Source organism: Coturnix japonica, chromosome 3 (assembly GCF_001577835.2).
Source record: "Coturnix japonica isolate 7356 chromosome 3, Coturnix japonica 2.1, whole genome shotgun sequence".
NCBI classification, from domain to species: Eukaryota; Metazoa; Chordata; class Aves; order Galliformes; family Phasianidae; genus Coturnix; species Coturnix japonica.
Window position 1 is genome coordinate 52782471 of NC_029518.1, and position 22472 is coordinate 52804942.

At 35.4% G+C, this 22472-nt stretch overlaps 1 protein-coding gene across 5 annotated transcripts in view; it reads right to left on the bottom strand.

The window, feature by feature from the left end:
• LAMA2 (laminin subunit alpha 2) overlaps positions 1 to 22472 on the bottom strand; it is a 283315-nt gene that overhangs the window by 83732 nt on the left and 177111 nt on the right. For all 5 annotated transcript variants that reach the window (XM_032443478.1, XM_015858546.2, XM_015858545.2 and 2 more), the window contains 10 exons: positions 19879 to 20115; positions 15859 to 16002; positions 13971 to 14150; positions 13024 to 13212; positions 12679 to 12914; positions 9487 to 9604; positions 6128 to 6262; positions 5354 to 5478; positions 2239 to 2325; positions 796 to 989 (listed from right to left, as the gene is read on the bottom strand). In XM_032443478.1, the coding sequence (XP_032299369.1) occupies positions 796 to 989; positions 2239 to 2325; positions 5354 to 5478; positions 6128 to 6262; positions 9487 to 9604; positions 12679 to 12914; positions 13024 to 13212; positions 13971 to 14150; positions 15859 to 16002; positions 19879 to 20115 (1645 nt within the window). The remainder of the gene's footprint in view (positions 1 to 795; positions 990 to 2238; positions 2326 to 5353; positions 5479 to 6127; positions 6263 to 9486; positions 9605 to 12678; positions 12915 to 13023; positions 13213 to 13970; positions 14151 to 15858; positions 16003 to 19878; positions 20116 to 22472) is intronic.

Below are 22472 nucleotides of genomic sequence, written 5' to 3' on the forward strand. Positions count from 1 at the left end.
AAGAAAATGCCTTATGTTTCGTTCAGGATTTATTATGTGTTCAGGAAAAATTTTGCTCTCTGATTCTTAATATTATTATTATGATTATTATTTGACTGGACATAAGTATACAATATAACAGGAAAAAAATGTGTTCTCGAAACTAACATTACTTAATATAATGGGGAAAAAAAATCCCAAGAATAATAAAAGACAAACCAATCAGTAAATAATAAAACTGAAGGTAGGGAAAAGATATCAATACTGTAAGATGTAACCTGACGCCTTAGGTTGAATCAGCTATAATTTTCTTTTTAGTAAAATATATTATTTGTTCCTGGATATCTCGTAATGCCATTCCTTACATCTAGTAAAAATATAAATAGTTTTTGAATCAACATGACCAAGATAAGCCTTGATAAAAACTTTCCTGTTTTCCTGTGTGACTTGTGTCACAAAGCACTGCAACTGCTGGTTAAACATTTAGGACAACACTAAAAAATTCATGAAGAGCAAATATTTTATCTTTCACAACACCAATGCCAACCCTTAGCAAACCTACAGACTTTAAAAGCCCAGAAAAAAAAAAATTCCCAAGCTTTGCTGACAATTTTCAGTGAGCATTTTAAGAATTACTGCAAGTTTTCCTAACATTTCAAGGCTTGTGGAAAAAAATAGAACAGAATGCTAAACTAGTAAGAAACATGACAAGCATTTTCAAAGGAAGCCACACAAATGACAGCTGCAATAGCAGGACTGAATTTCTGAAATATGGAAAACAGTCATGTATTCTCCAAAATTTGTTAGTATACGTACAAATGCATTTCATGCCATCACGTGCATATCGATGTTCACAGCCAGCACACTTCCACCCTGTGAATCCAGGCTTGCAAGTACACACTCCAGTGGCAGGGTCACATGGGACAGGCATAGAACCATATTGATCACACTCACATTCCTGGCAGGATCCTCCTGGGGTTTGTGGATTCCCTGTGTAGCCAGGAGAACATCTAGACATTGCAAATAAAAAACAAATTTGGTCAACAAAGAAGCAAAGTGCACATGAATAACAAATCACGAACCATTAAAAAAATTGTGGTGATGTATTACTCAGCATGCCTTTACAGGAGGAAATATTGCAGATTGTCCAATGCAATGATGATGGGCATAATCTCATAACCAGGACACGGAACAGACTAGACTGGAAGAATATGCAGAAATTATTTCAGTTAGATTTCTGTGACATCATGACACAGAAGTTCCTACATTAGCTGTTTGATTTAAAGACTTTTTTTTCTTCCATTAGCCTTTTGTATTTTGCATTAGAAGTGAAGTTCTAGAACACGTACAGAGAAGGGCAGTGAAGTCTATGAGGGTTCTGGAAAACAAGCATTGTGAGGAGAGGCTGAGGAAACTGGCATTGTACAGTCTGAAGAAGAGGAGGCTCAGAAGAGACCTTAGGGCTCTCTACATCTGAAAGGAGGTTGTGACATGGTTGGCGTCATCCTCTTCTCTTGCAGAACTAGTGACAGTATGAGAGAACAGCCTCTAATTGCTCCCAGGGGATGTTCAAATTGGATATTAGGAAAAATTTCTCCTTAGAAAGAGTGATGAAGCATGGGAACAGGCTGCCCAGGGAAGTGACTAAGTCACTGTTCCTGAAGGTGATAAGGAAAGGGTAGATGTAGTACTTAAGAACAAGGTTTGTTGGGCAATATTGGTGGCAAGTGGACAGTTGGACTAGATGATCTTAAAGGTCTTTTCCAATCTTATTGATTCTATAGTTATGTGAGATCATCTTAATCCCATAGTGTTGCTATGGATGAGACAATGGCTATCTTCTGGGTTACTAGTTTGCAGTTTTGTCATCAATATATTTACATATAAATGTTTTTTGAAATTGGTGTCATGGGGACAATACAAGCACTTGAATAAAGGATAAGAATGACACTAAATCACACTATTAAGCATTGCATGTAATTTTAGATAAATGTGGTGTATGTATATATATATTTACTTCTGTGGCCGAGGGGAAAGAAACAAAGACTAAGACAATATAAGTGGTATAAGTAACACAATTCACAGTATGCAGGTATGGTCTATTGCAGCTGAATTTGAACAACGTGTAAAAAGCAAATAACTTATTTGAAAGTATGCATTTAAACATCAATAAACATACACTCAGCACTGAAGGATGTTGCTTTCCCTCACTCATATGTTACTTGCCTCTTTTTTCATTCATTCTTTCATTCATCCTACCTTTCACAATACTGGCCTTCATATCCAGGTGGGCATGCAGTACACCGATAATCACTAGGTCCTTCCAGAACACAAGAAGGGCTAAAACTGAAGTAAAAGCAAATGAAAAAATAACTGTTTGTGCTCTATTGCATCATATAACTTGTGTTGTAGAAAGGTCAGTGGTAAGCTTTATGTTTCAATGCAAATGACAACATTTTCTTATCTGCTACCTGTGAGACATTCCTTCTTTTTATTAAGAATTCTTCAAGCTCCTGGCAAAATTTAGACAAATGATAGAAGGGCAGAATCAACAAGAGTAGGATCCAAGGAGGCAAGCGAGTAAGCAACACCCATGTTGTAGGACTGCAAAACTGAATGGTGCTGTCACTCCCAGTGATCAAGAATGCAAACTTAAGAGAAGGATGTGCAAGATGGAATTAAGAAACTGAGCTACCAGATATCCAATCCTTACAATCTTATTTAATACTAGTTTGAATATAAAGAAGACAAAAGGCTGCCCATAGACTAAATAACCTAAAAGCTATCATCTTCATGCTCAAGGAATGGCCATATCAAAGATGACAGCAAATTATTTTTATTGTCATGATATACATGAATAATATATATGATGAACTAGTGACATCAGTGGATACCTATGGGAACTGTGTAAAGTAGGGTGTTGCGTGAATGTTAGCATATTAAGTACCTGTACAGTTATAACAACAGAAAAACAGTGCTGAGAGGTAAAAAGGAACACAACTGAATATTAATACTGTGAAAGTCACTCAACTGTTTGAGGAAGTAGAGCCAGATATGCAGAGATTGCTAGTGGTGAGCCTAGAGTTCCTTCTTGGTACAGTACAGTCAGCATTCTACCATAACTTGCTTATACTGAGTTAAATCAATAGTGCTTGAATGAGTAATAAAATTACACCCTTTCAAAAAATATAAACAAATTGATCTACTACTTGCACATTCATTATCCAACAAATTTTCACCTCCATCACAATTGATCCACACTCCTATAAACAATTCATTCTCTTTGCTTTATAAAACAGTAAAAGACAGTATTTAAAACCTAAAACCTTAATGGAATTCTGTAAAATTTCATAAATAAAAGTAGTTGCACAACACATTTACAAACAGTACCATCAGCCATGACATCGTAAGCTAATAAGACAGCTCATTAGCTATCTACATTTAATGCAGATTATGATTAATCAAATACCATGAAATACTTGCATTTAGTTATTTTGTTGGTTTTTGTTTTTTGTTTCTTTTTTTCCTCAATAGCATCTTTAAGAGCTTTGACATACAAATTTGTATGCACAACTCATACAAATTTGATGCGTGATACCTCAATTTTCTGCTTGATAATGTAGCTCAATGGAGTAGATTTATCCCACCTAGTTAGGCATGTAATCTATGCTAACACTTTGGGAATCATCTATCAACAGTGGAAAGATGGAAGTATACAGACAGACAGATACTCATTGAAAACACCTCCTGTTCTGCACTCTCTGCAATTGTGATTTCCTCCAGTTTTATCATATGTGGGATGTATATTTTTCCATTTTTTTCAATTGCTATTCATTGACTTTACAGGTGCTTAAGTTGTTGATTTACAGCTATGGAAAAAGTAAGCCCCACCCTCCTGTCTATAGACATCTTACTGAAGCAGTGCAAAATAAGAATCTCTGTTTCTGGACATATTTATATCTGTATCCTCTCTAGATGACCATTAAAAAAATTGGATGACTATGATAGTAGAATTGTAGTGTTTCTACTAAGCTCAGAATAAGTTTTATTCAAATATCTCCTACAATAGCATTTATACAGGAAAGGCCACAAGATCACTTTTATACAAGCATGACCCTGACAACATCAAGACTCATGCAGACAGTACAGCTGCAGGAAGAACAGGTACTTTGTTTACCACCCTTCTCTCATCCTGAGGCAGCTCAGTAGTTTGCATGTTCACCCAAGGCACACAAGTTAATCTTACTCTCTGTGACTTGAATGCCTTTTGCTGACATCAGTAAATACAACAAATAATCAGGTTGTAACAGAAAACATGCTTGTGGAAAAGGAGACAGCAACAACAAAAAACAACTAAGAAAAACCTGTAGTCAGGACTATGCTCTAATTTTCTAAGTTGAGGGGCACTTCCCTTAATCCCTTTCTCCCTAATTCTATTGGTTGCTTTCTTTTCTGTTTTTGCAAGTTTTCATAAAAAGTACTTGCTTTGGATAAAAGATCACGATGTGTTTAGCAATGGATGTTTGCAAAACATATGCCCTGTTTAAAAAAAAAAAAAAAAAAAAAAAAAAAAAAAAAAAAAGAAAGAGAGAAACCCTCAAACCATTAAATATGATAAAATGAAGACAGATGGGAAAAAAAAAAACAACTTCACAGATACACTGGCTGAAATACTCCCTAAAATATCCTAAAGGTCAAACAAAACACAGAAAATATGATTTTAAAGAGGACTTCCAACCTTTCAATGGAACAATCATGAAACACAAACCTTTCCAGAGCAGCACTATGATATGATTCCAAATAGCACTAAGAGCTTTTCAGCAAAACAGCAAACAAATCTCAAGTGCTAAAGCACCATCTATTAGGAACACATGCAGAGACATCATAGCCAAGCTCATTAGCATAAATCGACCAATAAAATTTATACTGCAATAACTGTATTGCTTTTAAATTATTCTATCTTTCAAAAATTGTCTAAAACTCACATAACATTAAATAAAGAATCAATACATTCCATAGTGAGCAAGAAAAGCACTGTAATACATTTATACCAACATAAAATATGAGCATAAGACTATTATAGCTCCCATGTGGCTATATTGTACTTGAGTTCTGATCTAACTGAGAATATCTCTATAACACACATTCATTATCTGTTGAATATTGCATTTTCTACCACTTATTAATTTATTAATCAAAAATTAACAAGGAAACAATTTCTAACATTTAAGGAAAGATCAATTAGCAGCAAGTTTTAGTACAACCCTCTACAATGCAGTTCTCCTGAAGCCATTTGAAAGAGGACTCAGTGAGCCCCAAATGAAATTATTGCTTGCCGGAATGGCAATTCTTTGTCATGCATTTGCTTGCTTACTTGTTACTGGAAATGGATAGGGGACAAGCACAAGGCTGGCAGTCCTCTGGAGATCCTTGTACAATGCCATAAAATCCCAAAGCACATATCTCACAGTGCTGACCAGCAGTATTGTGCTGACAATTCTGCAGAGAAATGAGCCAGAATGAAAGTAGTATTTGATAATTATATTAAAAAAAAAAAAAAAAAAAAAAAAAAAAAAAAAAAAAGCAGACAATATTTTGTTCCCAATCTTAGGGATTTAAATGAATTGAGATTCAAAGTTTTTCTCCATGATATGATTCACAGTGGGACTGCTTGCTTTGAACATCTATCAAATATGTGCTGTGTTACATATGGCCTTACACAGTGAATGAATGGAGATCTGTAGCTGGCCAAACGTATCACAAGGAATCTTTTAACCCATACATCCCTTTATGTTCTAGTTACTGAAGGAAGGAAAACAATCAATTAAAATTCTGTTTTACTGTATCAGGTCATGTCTATTATTACATTTAAGAACAACATTTCACTTATTGCAAGACACGGGCACCTTTGGAGATTATTAATCTGCAGACAGTTAGGGTTTCACATAAATAGCAATTCAAAAGCAAGAAAGTACTCCATAATCTAAACGTAGACAAAAAGAAAACTTTACAGATGGACAGTTCACTCCATCCAGTAAACTGACCGCAGTTTAAATAAACTAGATTCAGCTATCATCCTCTATTTTAATTTGATTCATTTACACAACATTAATTTTATTAAACTACATTAAGTTCAGAAATGTTGTACCTGACAAACTGATGTTTCAGGGTCACACATAGTACTGTGCCCATGACATTGACACATAACACAGGTACCTAGGGACTGACTAGGTATCCTTCCTCCATGTGAGGCGTGTAGTCTGTAAAATCCTGGAGAGCACGACTGCAGTAAAAAAAGAAAAAGATGCACAGGAAAACAGATCATTACAGAGTGAACTGAGTATAGGGAGCATTGCAGGCTTATCTTCCCAATCACCAGTTTTTACAAGTTGTGAAAAGAACCTGACAGGTTTCCACCTGTGTTACAAACAATATAGAGCACTTTGCAGATAACAAGAGCCAGCCCTAATTGGAAACAGTGCTGAAAACTCCCTGGAGCACTCCACTGGCACCAGACTTTTCATATTACAGCTTGAGAGGCCTTTCATTCAAATGCTGAACACCTCACTGCTCTCACTGTGCATCAAGCAAACTTCCTTTCATTTCTTAAGAATAAGGTTTGTTTTCAACAAAAAATTTTGCATGGACTGTGGAGAGAAAGCATGATGATTCCATTTCCTTCACCCTTGGTGAGTTTTTCAGGTTTGACAAGCTAATATCTGCCTACATACTGCCTGATGGAAAAAAAACAAAAACCAGATGACAACCAAAAAAAATGGCTGCATGGCTGCATTATTTATAGCTGTATAAGGTGAAGTACATAAAAAGTAGAGAATTCAAAATATTAAAAGGTTTTCTATGTCTTGAGACTATTAGCCTCAAATCTTATTTATCTGTCAGAGTCTATCCTACCCAACTTTGGCAATAAAATTTTAAGAGCAACTCAAATATTGTTAGTGATGCTGACATGCAAAATCCAGCACTTGATCTTTATTTCAGGCTTATTACGGAAACGTATTAAAGTGCTGGAAAGCATAAAAATAGAAACAGGACCATTTTGATATTTTAGGCCATTAGGGTAAGTCCCTCATCTCATGTATAAGCTCCATAACCCAGTGGATCAAGGCGCCTATGAAGATAGATTGATGTGGTTTTCCTACTGCTGCCCTCAGTTTGTGCTTTTTGGAAAGAGTGTGAGCAGTTTACCTTTCCACACAGCAATACAGTGAATGCAAAATAAAGAAAAGGGAATTTGGAATAAGTAATTTTTTATTATCAAAATCTGGATTATCCAGTCAAGTACTGCCTGACATGTACTGTTCTATTCATACAGCTCTTGACTGTTTTATAATCATTGCCAAAACTACCAGGAGTAAGTTATGGAAAAAGCATAAACACAATTATTTTCTTTTGAATCACATAAAAAGGAAGTTAACTCATTTCTGCTTTCCTCCTTTATTTTGACTTAGACTACATTAAGATCCCTGAAGCATAGAAAGAGTCTATCTGCTTTTTCATGGTTTGTGAGGAATTCCAATTTAGATAAATAATCTCATTTGAAAGTAATTTTGTTTCTTACTATAATTTCCTATTTTTTCCTCTCTTCCCATCCCCAAAGAAGTGCATATATAACGTAGTACAGGTACTTGTGTTCAGTGACATTTAGTGATTTTAGATAAAAATATATGGTTCATCCTCAAAAAAAACCCAAACAAACAACTAACCTTTAGCTGTACGTTTTTTCTGATAAGTAATAGATGATATTTTTGTCATCTATTTTGATTTAAGTACTTCTGAGATAAAATGGAACATTTACAAAAGATGAAGTAGTAAACTATATTTTTCATCATTAGCTTGGAAGTTGTTTTTAGAAGTAGCCATGAGGAAAACTCTTAACATTGTTTTTTCAGCCTGCTTCTGAATTAAGATATAAATAGGAAATAAATATTCTTCATAGTAAAAAATGTTCTGCACTCAGTCCTCACTATGGAATTGTAGGATAAATCATGAAATAGATACATACACTCTATTGGTTTAAAAAATGCCTCATTAACAGATACTTCTTTTTTCTCCTGTTGAAATTAAATAAACCTTTTGAAAACACACCATAATCTTCACTGTGACCACTAAAAATAAACTACATTATGAGTGTGTAAAGATTGCACAATTAGGCACAACATATGAAGGTTGCAACTGAGATATTTATTCTAGCCCCTGGTGTGAATTAAAATAAAGTTGTAATTACATTATCGTATATTTTTCTGGGAAAATGTAGTCTATTTCAGTAGTTTGAAAAAAACAAAAACATAAGCCCATAAAACCTAAAAACCAACACCAGAATCAACAACAAAAGAACAAATCACCTCAACTGTACTTTGGAGCAAATGCTGAAGTACTACTTTCTTGTGTGTGTGCATTTAAATACATTCAGGTGTATGCTCTTACCCAAAAAGCATGTAAAGAAATTGCCTTCTTTTGTTTCCTTTCACACATTTCCTATGAACCCACTGTTCCCGCTACCTCATTTGCTCCATGAAACAGTGATGTACAACCCCTTTATTTACTTACTCCAATTTTTCTCAGACTGATGACTTTGGGAAACCCTTTACAAGATTCCACTTATTCAGGATATCTGGGGGATTTGCAGAATACTTGAGGAGATATTACCTGCTACCTCTACCTTGCAATTGAAACAAAAGTTTTTGGAACTGCCAGTGCTGCTGAATAATGAAAACACATTGCGTTGCACAGACAAAGTGCAAGTCTCATCATCAGAAGCAGAGAGACAAAATGTTAATTATTATTCTGCAGTCACAGGTCTACATATTAAACTCTTCCTGTGGAATCTATAAGGCAAACTGAAAAATCCAGAAAACCTTTACAAAATAGAATTTCAAGATTCTGCATGGCTATATTTTGAGTACTACAGTTTTAATATACTTTGTTTCTTTCCAAGTTTGTTTTTATGGCTTATTTGCAAAAATCCCATTCAATTTTCACTAAAATGGATTAAGCAAGGATTAAGTAACCCTTATTATTCACTATTACAAATTTTAATTTGTAGTTTACTTTTAAGTATCAAGAATTTATAGAATTTTTTAATAAATGGACACAGATGCTTCTCCACAGATGCTGTGAGTCATGGCCTTGATAAAATGATGCCTATAGATCTGCCTCTAGGCAGATATGGTATTATAGATGTATTGCATATCCTTATCAAAATACAACAACCTAGTACATGTACAAAAGTACAATAGTATTAAGCTCTTATTTGTCCAAAATATCTCAGCCTCAATCACACAATTCATTGCAATTCATATTTACTTAATAGGAAAAAAACAAACAAAACAAACAAACAAAAAAGCAGGGCTAAAATTCCATGTAAGATAGATATTGAGAGTACCTATCTCAGTTAAGGGAATCCACACAATAATTGCTAGTCACATCTTACTAAGACTTGGAACACAGAAGGCAAAAATACAAAAGGAAGTAAAATTAGTAACGTACCTCGCATGACAAACCAGAATAACCCAGTGGGCAGTCACATTGCTCAATCAAGTTAGCCTGAGGAGTCATTCCAGAAACAATGCCACCTTCAGCAACTTCCATTGAGATCTCAGAAATCCTGAAAAAAAAAGGGAGCAAGCATCTTTAATAAGAGGAGAGAAGTACTAATTCAAAACCAGTTAGTTCACCTTGTATGGCAGAATATTGCCTTCCTTGGCTTTCTGTAGGCTTCCTGGCTTACAGGCAATAAAAGAGCAGATTTTTGCTATTACTAATACTTTTTTTTTTTTCTTTTTTTTTTTTTTTCCCCATTCATCTCTTTTTACTAAAACTACTAACAGTAGCTTAAATCTGATTTTTCATTCAGAAGGACTCATTAAGAAATCAAAGTCACACATTAAATGCAGTTCCAATTCACAATAAGTACAGAGATAAAATTGTTCAATAAATGAGCTTTTAATGAGGCAACTATTAAAATAAAATAAAACATATACCCCACAAATGAAGCAGCCTATAGCATGTTGCTAAACAGACATTAAAGCACAGACTTCATTTGCTTTTTTTTTTTTTTTTTTTCTTCTTCCCCCCAGGAATTTTAAGATCTGTAGCCAGATAACATTTTTTTTCTTTTTTTTCTTTACTTTTTTTTTTTTTTTTGTTTGTTTGTTTCTTTTTTTCCCCCTGGAGGATCATCTAAATAACTGAAATCTAGCAAACAATCTAATGCAAGCAAACAAACAAGATATCCTACTTGTAGATAGAACTATCCAGTACTATTAGAACCTCTAATGTCTCCACCACTGAAAATCCTTAACATCTTGATAAATAAGAAGGGTAGAGTGATGTTAAGTTTTAGGACCTCCAATATAATGTCCAGGTAACAGAAAATGTTGAGGAGTTTGTGAATAATTGGCTGAACAAACAGGCAGTGCTGCTACAGTCTACTCAGTAAGTGTCTGTGCTTAGGCTTAATGCAGAGAAGGTCACAGAAACACCCATCTCTTGTTCGTGCTCATAGTCTGCTCATTTATTCCCAGTGATTAACGAGTTGCACCATTTGGCACTTTGGCCCATAGAAACCAATGTCAACATGACTATGGGAAAAGTAAAAGCTCACTGTTGAAATAAACAAGCTTTTTGTGATTGAGTTTAGTTGAATAGAGATATACCTTTTTATACCTTGTGTGAATACAAAATCCCCAAATCATCTAGTAACTTTAACCCTGTGCTCTCTTCTTACTACTTGAAGAAATGGGTTCAGTGAAGCAAAGAAATTGAAAGAACAAATAAATAAAGCCAGATCAAAAAAGAGGACTGAAGAGGGAAAAAATATTTAGATCTGATGTGTCAGTACAGACCTTCGTTGAAATCTCTGTACATTAAATGGAAAAACTAAATAAAATCTGCCTCCCCATCATTTTCAAGGTTGAGGCAATGGTTGGTGTGCTGCAAAAAACTATTTACAGTCAAAAAGTTGAATTTACATAATAACATGTTCACAAAGTTACATGTTGTTTGTGTGAAAATGTTTCTTAGGGACTTTCAAGCTTGGCTGGCTTTTGGAACATGGCTAATAGGAAGCAGACTAACAACTGCTATCTGATCAGTGTCAGGGATATTGAAATAATTCACAGTCAAATTGAAAGCATATTTCCAATTGAAACTCATTTATTATCACAGTCTGGCTGCCTGAAAAGCAAGATCTAGTGAAAGAAATGTTTCAACTGACAGTACTGAATATGAAAGCGAGGGTAACAAAATGAACACTACAGGAGAAAAAATGTATGGCTTTGGATTCTGAGCAGAAATCTCTAAATCACCAGTAATGCTGCAGCTTTGAAGCAAAAGTAAAACAATAACAACAAAAAACACAACACCAAGAAAACAACCAAGCCTTAAACATTAGCATTGCTGCTATGCGATATAACTAATATACTGCCAATACTAGGACGAAGCTATTTTTCTTTTCTCAACTTCTGATACTAAGTTGAATTTCAAATTAAATTTGAATTAAATTTTTGCTTACAAAGGTTATAACAATTTCCTTATAAAAAAAAAAGTTCAAGAATATTCTATGCAATCTATTTCAGAACTTCTTTACTCCAAGGAAATTGTTTCATATGTCCAATGCAAATATGCAAATCTTTCACTATGAAGACCAAATTCTTTTTCTTTTTTTTTTTTTTTTTTTTAAACAGGGTATTAATTCTTTTCTTCCTCTTTGTGGCAACATTTGATGCACCTTAAGAAAATTTCTAACTTCTACATAAAGTTGGTTCTTTACATCCTCCCTCACAGACCATGTTTTCTGACCTCTGATGTTGTTCAAACTCAGAATGCTTTGGACATTATTTCTTGAATCAGAGCTTCCCAGACTGGATGCTTTGACTTTACTGGTGTTGGTTTTAATTCTTTATACTTTGCAGAATGTTCCCGTTTATATTTCAGGTAGAATATTTACATTTCTAAACAAGACTATCATTACTGAATCACATTCATCTGGCGGTATGTTGTAAACAAAAGATTACTTTTTGAAGAATAGGTAACTAAGAAGTTGTTCCTTGTTTATCTATTTTGTTTAATTGACTACTTCTTTCAAAGCATAAAATCTTATACTTGTCCTTTAGATTGCAGCCAGATTTCGGTACGATGACTATTATTGTGTTGTCTGATTTATGTTGCTTTCTAATTTCATGCCCACTTTAAATTTAGTAGGCATTCTCTTTATCCATCACATTTATTGATGAATAAACAAAAAAGAAAATATTGAATTTACCCTCATATAGTGGAGTAAGTTCCATTTTTGTTAAAGGAACACTCTGTTCTTTGTTTCCTATTTAAGGTAGTTTCAACTTGTAATTAAACATAAATGAAATAATTTTCTCTTGCAACATCATATTTCCAAAAATAAGATATTTATTCAAAAATACTTCTGGATTGTTTCAAGATGTGTGCACTTACATGTGTTTTCTGATAAAGGGTCCAGAAAATAAAGATTTTGTTTACGTATTATGATTTACATTTTCTATCAAATAAAATTTCACTTTCTTCAGTCTTTTGTTGTGCTGAACACTAAATCCTCCCTTTTTTTCTCAGTAACTGTTTATGTTTTGAATAAAAATTCTATTAGGAAGTTCTATCTTTTTATCTCTGACTACTACACTATTTCAGACTACCATGTGAAACAGTTACCTGCTCTGCCTCATGATGTTGCCATGAGTAGCCTTAATAAGAATGTAATGAACATCATACAGCACATTCAGGAAGTCTTCCCGGGATACAACTCTACTTGGCCTTGAATCATCTGCATAATATTTCCATGTAAAATCTGCCTGAGACGTAGTCTTGTTGACTGTTGAGTCATCCTGATATTCCCAGTGCACAACGTTTCTCACTCTTTGGCCATCACCATAATATTCCCATTCATGCTGAAAAACAGTAATTAAAAAAAAACCCACAAAATAGATTATTAGGAATATTAAAAAAAAATAAAAATCAGCGTTTATGATATGGTGAAAGAGCAGATGGGAACATTACCTCTGTCAGTTCTATCTCATGCCTTGTCAGCTGTCCAATCAGAGGGGCAGCCATATGACGGACAATAATTCTTGTATGGGTGGGAGGGCCACCTCTGATGATCACTTGGGGGTAGTAAGTAGTAAAACCTGTTTCTTCTCGTGCTTCAAAGTAGATTGCATATTTTAGTTTCCCTCCGTAAGCAGTCAGCTAACAAAGCAAAACATAAAGTACAAAAATAAACCTCATTTTTGTCTAAAAATAATTCTCAGGGCATATGTAGATAATGGATACATTCTGCACCTGTACACAACCCTATTAGTGCACGTGTGGTACAAAATAGCAGTATATGCTTGTAGAACTGTCTAGGGATAGGGACTGTGCTTGAAATTACCTATCAGCAATTTGTTATTGTACCGTGCTATTAAAAACAACATGAAAAAAAAAAAAAAAAGTGTTATTCCTTTCATTTTATTTGTCTTTGCATTCCCAGAAGTTTATATCTAGAGAAAGGAATATGTAAGCTCTCTCCAACCAGAGTGCCCAAAGTGCAAAATAAATATCAGTACCATGGTGCATAATAATATTAATAAGCCTCCAAAAGGAGGTTTATTTCAGTCATTTTATCCTACATGACTATAAAATACATGGCATTTTGGAGAACTGGCAAAACAGAGAAAAACAAAAAGTTACAAGAAATATCTTAGTTAATAAAGCTTACTTTTCTTAAATAAAGTTTTTACAAGAAAATTTGTTCAGTAGAAAAAATCATACATGTTATTGACACTAACTGTTATAAAATAGTGTTGGTGCTACAGACTTGTAGATTTCTATGCTTCTGGAGACAAGTTCTTTCAACTGTGTGATGACATGCCCAGAGGATGAAAAATGAAGGTACTGTAAAATACAAATATAAAAAAAATAAAAAATTAAAGCCGTGTACGTATTCGGTAGATTCTAATGTTTACCTTTCGTCCTTCAAACTGCTCTGGAAGCCTCCAGTAAACAGGTTCTGACCGAAGAATCTGCATCACCTGCTCTATATTTGCCACTATTTCAGGAGGCTGGAATGCAATCCCTGAAAGAGTGCTTTGGTGAAGGTTTTCATCCACCAGTGGCAGAACCATTTGCTCCGGCCTCAAGGTCACCTATATATGTTCAAAATAATAATAAGAAAATCAGATCTACTTCTCCCTATGAAGGAAATAAGTGTTTGTCTTTGAAGTTTAACTTTTTACATATATTTGCAGTTGTTTTTTTTTTTCATTTGACTTCAACAATTTCACTAAAAATAGGTAAGGAGAAATACTGTTAATAATGATGCCTTAAGCATTTTCCATCCTGTCCTCATTCTAAAAAAAAATGTATTAGAACTCATTGAAAGGGTTTCTTAAGAGAGATCCCATTAATTACATTAGTATGATTTTCATGGTATTATTTGTCATAAGCCTCCTCTGTTCCAAGTGTGAGAAACATAAATTACAATGAAGCATATTTCTCATGAACACTTGACTGTGTAACACAGCATCAGACCGTTTGCACTTCTATGCAATACTATGGGCAATTTCAATCAAAACTCTAGGATCTGTTTTAGTAATTCTATTCAGACAGAGGTATCTCAGGAAATGTATGAACACAAAAAAGGACCAGTATTAAAACTGCGGTTCCCTAAAGAGTTAGGAAAGGGAAGAAAACTAATGCCAGATCATAACAGTCATTTCATCAACAGGATGTTCAAGATTTTGGGATCAGGTTGTAAGAAATTAACTCAAGTTCTGAGCTGTATTTACAGTGTTTCATTACTTCCATTTACAGCATGGACTGACTGGAAACAGAAACATCCCTGACAATTGCTAGCTCCGTGTGAGATATCCTGAGTTCCTGTCTTAACTAAATGTTAGACATCTAGAAAGGGGTCAACATATTTGAATTTCTGAAAAGCCTTATTGTCATAAAGGACAAGACTCGCTTGTCTAAACATGTCTAATGCCATTTGAAGCACCTGAAATAGCATCAGAAATAACCAATAACAGCTGGAAGAATTCAGTGTCAATCAGTTTAAATCGATTCCAGTTCTGTAATACATCACAGAGCCAAAAACCAGATGAGCTGTGTACACCATTTGCTCAGATGTGAGTATAAATATGAGAGGAAACTAACTGAGACACACCAGATCATCAGAAGGTTTAAACAATGTTACTGCTTTGTGCTGCCTCGTGATGTGATAGACAGTAGTGATTTCAATATGTGTTTTGTACTCATTATATAGATAAATGGAGAAATTCAATCTGTCTTACTATACATTCTAACATAGGTTTCAGAATCCTTTTCCACATGAAGGAAAAAAAGGATCCACTTTTTTTTTCTCTAAGGGATTTCCATTCTCAGATTTAAATATGGCAGCATCTTCCCTAAGCACTTTTAAATATAATAATTTTAGAAAAAGTAATGGAAATAAAGAGATAACAGGACCATAGCAAATTTACATTGGACAAGTATCTATGACCCTTGAATACATGTGGATAAACTGTGTATCATATACCAGGGATTATGTCACAATGCACTGAAATGCCTCATTTCCCCATATGTGACTAAATAGCCTGTTCCTAGGTTTTAACAGCTTTACATGAACTTGATATCTATTATCATATCACTAGTTATTTATCTACTCACTTTTAACGCTTTGATCCTGGTATTCTAATGGAAGATACTACACTTTCCACTTCTCAAATTATAAAGAGGAAAATGACTGCTTAAATATTTGGCTATTTTCTAGCTATCTTTCAGTACTTGACTAAAATATGCCTGCAAGGAACAACATTATCTCATTACATGGCTCAGCAGTTCCCTACTCACCCACACGCGGATCAGACCCCTTGCCTCACTACACTGTGTAGTCAAGCCAAAGCAATAGCAACTGCTGCAGCCAAGTGGGTTTCTGGCAGAGAGGCCAAATGTGCCAGACTTGCACCTGTCACAGTGGACACCTTCCACGTTGACCTGGAATAGAAAGAGCATTAAAAGAAAAAAATAAATAAAATAGAAAAATGCAAGCTTTAATTACAGACAACAATAAGAAAAAGAAAACGGAACAATATTAATAATGGAATAAGTGTAAGGAGCCTCAATGAGCTTTCCAGCCTTTTAAAATGTGTGTAGACAAACATATAAATTAATATAAAAGTGACATTTGCACTGTGTCCACTAAGTAACTCTGAGTATCTGCTGGCTCCTTAGGGATAGTTGCATACACAGAAAGATCAAATGGTACTTAGGATGCAGCAGGCCAAATAAATGATTGATAAGAAAAAAAATGCATCCTTCTGAAACTGCCAGGACTAATCAAAGTTTTTGTTTAACAGGAGTTTTGACTAGGTAAAACATTTAAGCTACACTACTAAATATTCTTACTGAGAAACATACTTGAGTGGAAATATTGTGGAGAAAAGCTTTCCCCTCTTCATCTGACTTTTTTCCACATCACTGAACTGTATTAACAAGGCTGAAATGTTTCACTGTTATAATGTCAATGCTTTTATTTTCATTTTTCAATTAGTCCAAATAAAAAGCAAACCCAGATAGCCTAGATTAGCATTAATTTATTCACAGACTTTTAAAGCCATTTTATACAGAGACCAAGGTATTGAAAAAAAAAATTGCCAATATGAAAGCAGTGCTCTCTCTCCCCCCCCCCTTTTTTTTCCTTCTCCTTTTCTTCTCAGTAATACCAAGAAGACAATCTAAAAAAGAAAATAAACTTTCCAAACATTACAATGGAAACCAACACTTTCCCTGGGGATTTACCATTTTAACCTCATTTCCACATGCAACTATGAGCAAATGTGGTTACATTGTATTTAGCTTTAATTTGGATGCTTTTAGTCAGGGCTGACAATGAAGATCCTGAGCGTCTGAAAGCCTATTTTCTCCAGCTGTAACAGCAGGTTTCAAAGGCAATGATTACCCCTTTAAAAGATCTTCCTTCACCAATGTGTAAGTCTTTCATAAAAGTTAGTAAGAATGTTAACCAAACGTAAGCACTAAAAATAAAATAAAATAAAATAAAAATGCAAAACTAACCACTGACTTAATCCAGTATTATGTTTTCATTTTTTGTCATAAAGTTCTACTTGCTTTGTATTGGTTTGTATCAGTTGCAGTTTTTAAATATCAGCTGAATATATATTTTTAATTTGCATTCACAGAAACATATTTTCTGTCTTAAATGAATCAGGAATGAAATATTTATATTCAAAAATGTGGTAAGACTCCACTGTTTCTATTGTGAGCTTGGAAGACCTACATGAAAGACAGTACAGTGGACCTAACTAAAGGGACACCAAGATGGTCAGTGGAGCTGAAGCACATGAAAAAAGTCTGAAAAAAATCAAAGCACTTTTATTTTTCAATTTCAGTGAATGACATAAGACAGATAGCACTGCTCATGAGGCCAAAAAACAGCTTTTTCCTCAAAAGGTGTCTGTCAATATTCAGTTTGCTTATGTTCCTACCATCGAATAAATTACTACTTAGAAAATAGAATAGGACAGGTTCTATTCAAATACACCAGAAAAATACATGGTGGCCAAGCAGTTCTTACACAGGTTATGGAATCTCCATCCTTGGAAATATTATCTCAGCAGTCTCATTCAAAGAAGGAGATGACCTTAATCATCTCCAGAGGTACATTCTAACCTAATTGATTTTACAGTTTCTCTACTGAATCTGTGCTTTAACTCAGAATGAACTGAATGTTGTCCAATTAATGAAAGAATTACCTGGCAATTATACATTTTGAACTTATCCTTGAATTTTGCTTACTCTGTGTCAGGACAGTCCCTAAAGAAGAATGAATCAAAACTGCATAAGCAATCTCTTGAGGCCATTTTTAGAAACCTCTTCCATGAAGAAAATCAATATTAGATCAGGTTAGCAGCTAGTCAGTACACGCAAATGTCAAAGAATGAGGATTTTACAACCTTTCTGGATAATCTGTTTCACAACTTTCCTAGTGGTTTCTTCCCTAATATCCAACCTAAAATTCCCAAGCTGCCATATGCATCTGTTGATTCTATAACACCTTTTGCTAACATCAAAAAGGACTTGACTCTGTGATATTTACGATTACTCTTTGAAGTTTCTGTCAGCTGCTATTACTTTTTCCCTCAGCTTTTATTCTTCCTTAAGAGTAGCAGAATCCAGTTCCTGCTCCCTCAGCATATATTTATAGACCATCTATCTGCCTTAAGTCTCTTTTCAGCCCTTCTCCTGATCTTCTACATTTTTAAATCAAAATTTAAAACTGCCATTTCCAAGTACCCTGAGAGAAGAGGAAGGATCATAGAATAGCCTGGGTTTAAAAGGATCTCAAATATCATCTAGTTTCAACCCCCTTGCCATGGGCAGCATCACCAACCAATAGAACAGATTGCCCAGAGCCACATCCAACCTGGCCTTGAACGCCTCCAGGGATGGAGCATCCACAGCCTCCTTGGACAACCATTTCCCATGCATCATCACCCTGAGAGAAAAGCTTCTTCTTAATACCTAACCCTCTCTCCATTTAAAACCATCCCCTCTTGTCCTATCACTATCCGCCCATGTAAACACCCATTTCCCCTCCTGTACATATGCTCCCTTCAAGTACTGGGAGACCACAATGAGATCTCCCTAGAGCCTTCTCTATTTCAATCTAAACAAGCCCAGTTCCCTCGACTTTTCTTCATAGGAGAGGTGTTCTAGCCTTTTGATTATCTTAGTGGCCCTCCTTTGAACTCATTCCAAGACCTCTTCCGTGTCTTTCCAAGGCCCCAGGCCTTGACACAGCACTCCAGCTAGGGCTTCACAAGAGCCAAGCAGAGGGGTACAATCACCTCCCTGCTGATCACCCTTTTTTAATGCAGTCCAGAACACAGTTGGACTTCCGGGCTGCAAGTGCACTCCTGGCTCATGTTCAGCTTCTCATCCACCAGGACCGCCAAGTCCTTCTCTGCAGGGCTGCTCTCAAGGAGTTCTTCCCTCAGTCTATAAATATCTCAGATTGTTGCAGCCCAAAGTGCAAAACCTTGTCTTGTTGGACAAATGTCTTGTGCATTTCAGTAGATTACTATTCAGCTTTTACCTCCCAAATCATACTGACTCGAGGTTGTTCCACTTCACGTTCTTACCTTTACCCATCTCCTTGCTGCAATTCACGACTTTGTATTTTCCAAGGTCAGCTTTCAAGCAGCACATAGACCGCATTTCTACTGTTCAGACATGAGTCCTGGTGTATTCTACTTGCTGGCTACCAACTGTATGTAAAAATCTTTCTTTAAGCCCAGAAATCTAGCTGATTTTCAGTGCACCAAAGTTTGCAATTACCCTCAGAATTCCAAGTAAGAAGGCTGTGGGTGATGATACCAAAAATCTTTCTGAAGTCACGAAGTCAGTTTTAATACTCTTGAATTGTACACAATCTACTCAGAAAAAAATAGATACTGCTGCAGAGAATTCTATGCTTTTACCTGTTGGCGATTCCCACTTAGTAAACTCACTACAGTGAGCCAGAGCTGTAGCTGTTTTTCCTTTTAGTTTGTCAAGTGTCTGAACAAGTGTACTGAATGTTTAAATTAGCAACATTTTGTTCTGCAAGACCAGGAAGAAACACAAAGGGAGAGGAGAACCAAAGAGGATAACAAGTGTTAGCATGTGTAAAAGCAATAGATGAGCACTTCAGTCTTTATGTTAAACTCCCCTTACAATAGATAACAAAAGCACTGCGACAGATGAGTAGATTTGTTTGCACATATTATTTGCACAAGCATAAATATCAAGGAATTTTGAAGTAAATTTCTCAGCAAGCATAAGATCAACTTACAGTTTTCTTTGCCCTACCTTGCAGCTGCACTGGCCAGTATGATTAACACATGAGCATGTCCCCAAATCTGTATCACAGCTCCGTGGATCAGTCCCAGACAGGACACACTGACAAGCAACACATTGTGGATAATTCCAGTAACCGGACCTGCACTCAGTGCATTTATCCCCAGAGAATTCAGGGCGGCAGTAGCAGCAGCCTGTATTTAAGTCACACTGAGAACTTAGGGCTCCATGGAAGCTACAGTTACAGGGCTGAAAAGAAGAAAAACAAGAAAAAAGTTGCCATTGTGCATGTAGAACAAACCAACCAACCAACCCAGTGGAAGAAAAACGTCTCACATCTTTCAAGTACTGATAGAGTTCTTACACTATGAACTTCCTCTGTCCAAAGACAACAAGTGAATTATTAAGATAGGCATTAATCTTTAGTCAACAAATATCAAGCAATTACACTAAACAGACAAAAAAATTACATTGAATACATTTAGAAACATTGTTTTCTTCTTGAACATATGTTATTTATCAATGGTAAATTCAAAAGTGAAATGAAAAATCCAGCAGGAAGTAGGGTACTGGCATACTCTGCAGATAAGTTAATTTAGGAAATGGGACTTCTAAACATGTCTTACTATGAATGTCCTATAGGGAGCAAGTTCAGACTCCTTTGCTAAAACTGGAGCTGCTCAGGGGCAGTAGTCCCAGTGGAATCTAGCACAATGATTATAACTGATCTGTAAGGCAGGTAACTATCTTCTTTTTACAAACAGGACTCTTAGCTAATAACAATTTACATGGCAACAGACAAAGATATTTAATCTTCTGGTGTACTGGGAAGTAAACTTGCTAACAGAAAGAGTTTCCACAGGCAAGAAAGGAAAGAAATAGGTGATTTGCCAGGGGGTCTAGATACCGAGTATAGAAGCAAGTAGCAGTAGCTGGTAAAGCTGCAGTCTCCCAAATAACAGAAAAATCCTTCAGTGCTATTACTGTGACTGTACAACAAAGTTAGTCCAGGACATTTATTCTTCACTGACATGAAGAATGTCATATGAAGAATTTAAGCTTGCAATAGCAAACCCAGTGCCAGCAGTATAGGTTACCACAGTAACTGACATGGATAGAATTGCTAAAATTAAGGACACAAAGCTGAAAAAGTGCTGAAGAAAATGTGGAATCAGTTTATATGAAAAACTGTTTATTGTATGAATGGCATCAGATAGATCAGAATGTTTTTTCTCCTCTGAAATGACCATTTCTAAAGAAGGTGATTATATGAAGGAAACATTCAACTGCAGTTTTTACTGTATGCAAGATAAAATACTCAACTGCTAGTTGCATGTTAGACTGCTAAACTACTGCTTAAGAAATAAAACCTTCTTACAGAAAGAACTTTGTTCTGCAAGATATATTTGAAAATAAAGCTTAGAAAACAAATTCTTCATCATATACTGAAGTAGTTCAGTGTGCAATATCAAAACTTAAACTGCAATCAAACGTTGTTTGTCTTGCAAGCAAATAGTTTTATGCAACACTTTCTAACCCTTTGAGTTATAACTGCCCAGGAAATCTACAGAATGTGAGTAGTTCACACTTTGCAGAAATTACTGAAAGAGACATAGGCTGAAAGATCATTATTAATTTAGCTGATGCCAGGGAACTGCCATATGAATGTGCCTACATAAAAGACAATAAGAAAAGACGCACCAAAGCTCAAACAGAGGTCTTCAACCTCATAATAGGCTGGCTTCAGAAGCCAGGAATCTGTACCACAGCAGTGCAGTAGAGGTTTCACAAGAGGAGCTTCCCATACACACAGAAATAATTGGTTTGCTACCTGAGCTACATGCCAAATAGTCTTCTAAGAAAGCACATTATTGGTGTATGCCCATGATCAGACAAAATAATTTTTCTGGAGTAATTGCAGCAGTACTATAAATGCCTCATCGTTACTAAGAAAGGCAGAGAGAAGAAGACATTTAAACACGGCACAGTATTCACTATAACTAGTATTCAACCTCAACAAAACACTGTTCAACTCAGGAGTACAACATCAATAGCTTTCATGGCCTATTTGACATTATATTATTTTTCTTCTTCTTGTCCCTCCTTACTCCCCTTCTAAGACTTTCATAACCGCCAAATACCAGAATAAGAAGGATTTAGAGGAAAGTAAGATTTACCTTTTAGGGAAATAGGAAGAAAGTATATTTTATGGGTAAGGCAGCTGTTTCTTCTCCACTACCTCTTTATGCACAAGTCAAAGCTCTTATAAATTAAATTCAAGTATGTCTTTCCACTAACATCAAAAGTAGGGCCAAAGTAAATTTGTTCTGCAAAGGGAAGGTCAATTACTGTAGTTACACATTTCTGCATTGTATAATACTGTGGTGTTTTGGTTTAACCTGACAGGTGGCTCAGCACCACACAGTTGTTTGCTCATTCCCCCACCTTTCTAGTGGGATGGGGAGGAAATGAGAAAAAGCAAAGTAGAACTCATGAGCTGATGTAAAACTACTTACTAAGGAAGAGGAGAAAGGGATAACAGTTATGACAATCATGTATATAAATCTCTCTCTACATATATGTATAAAACAAGTGATGCACAAGCT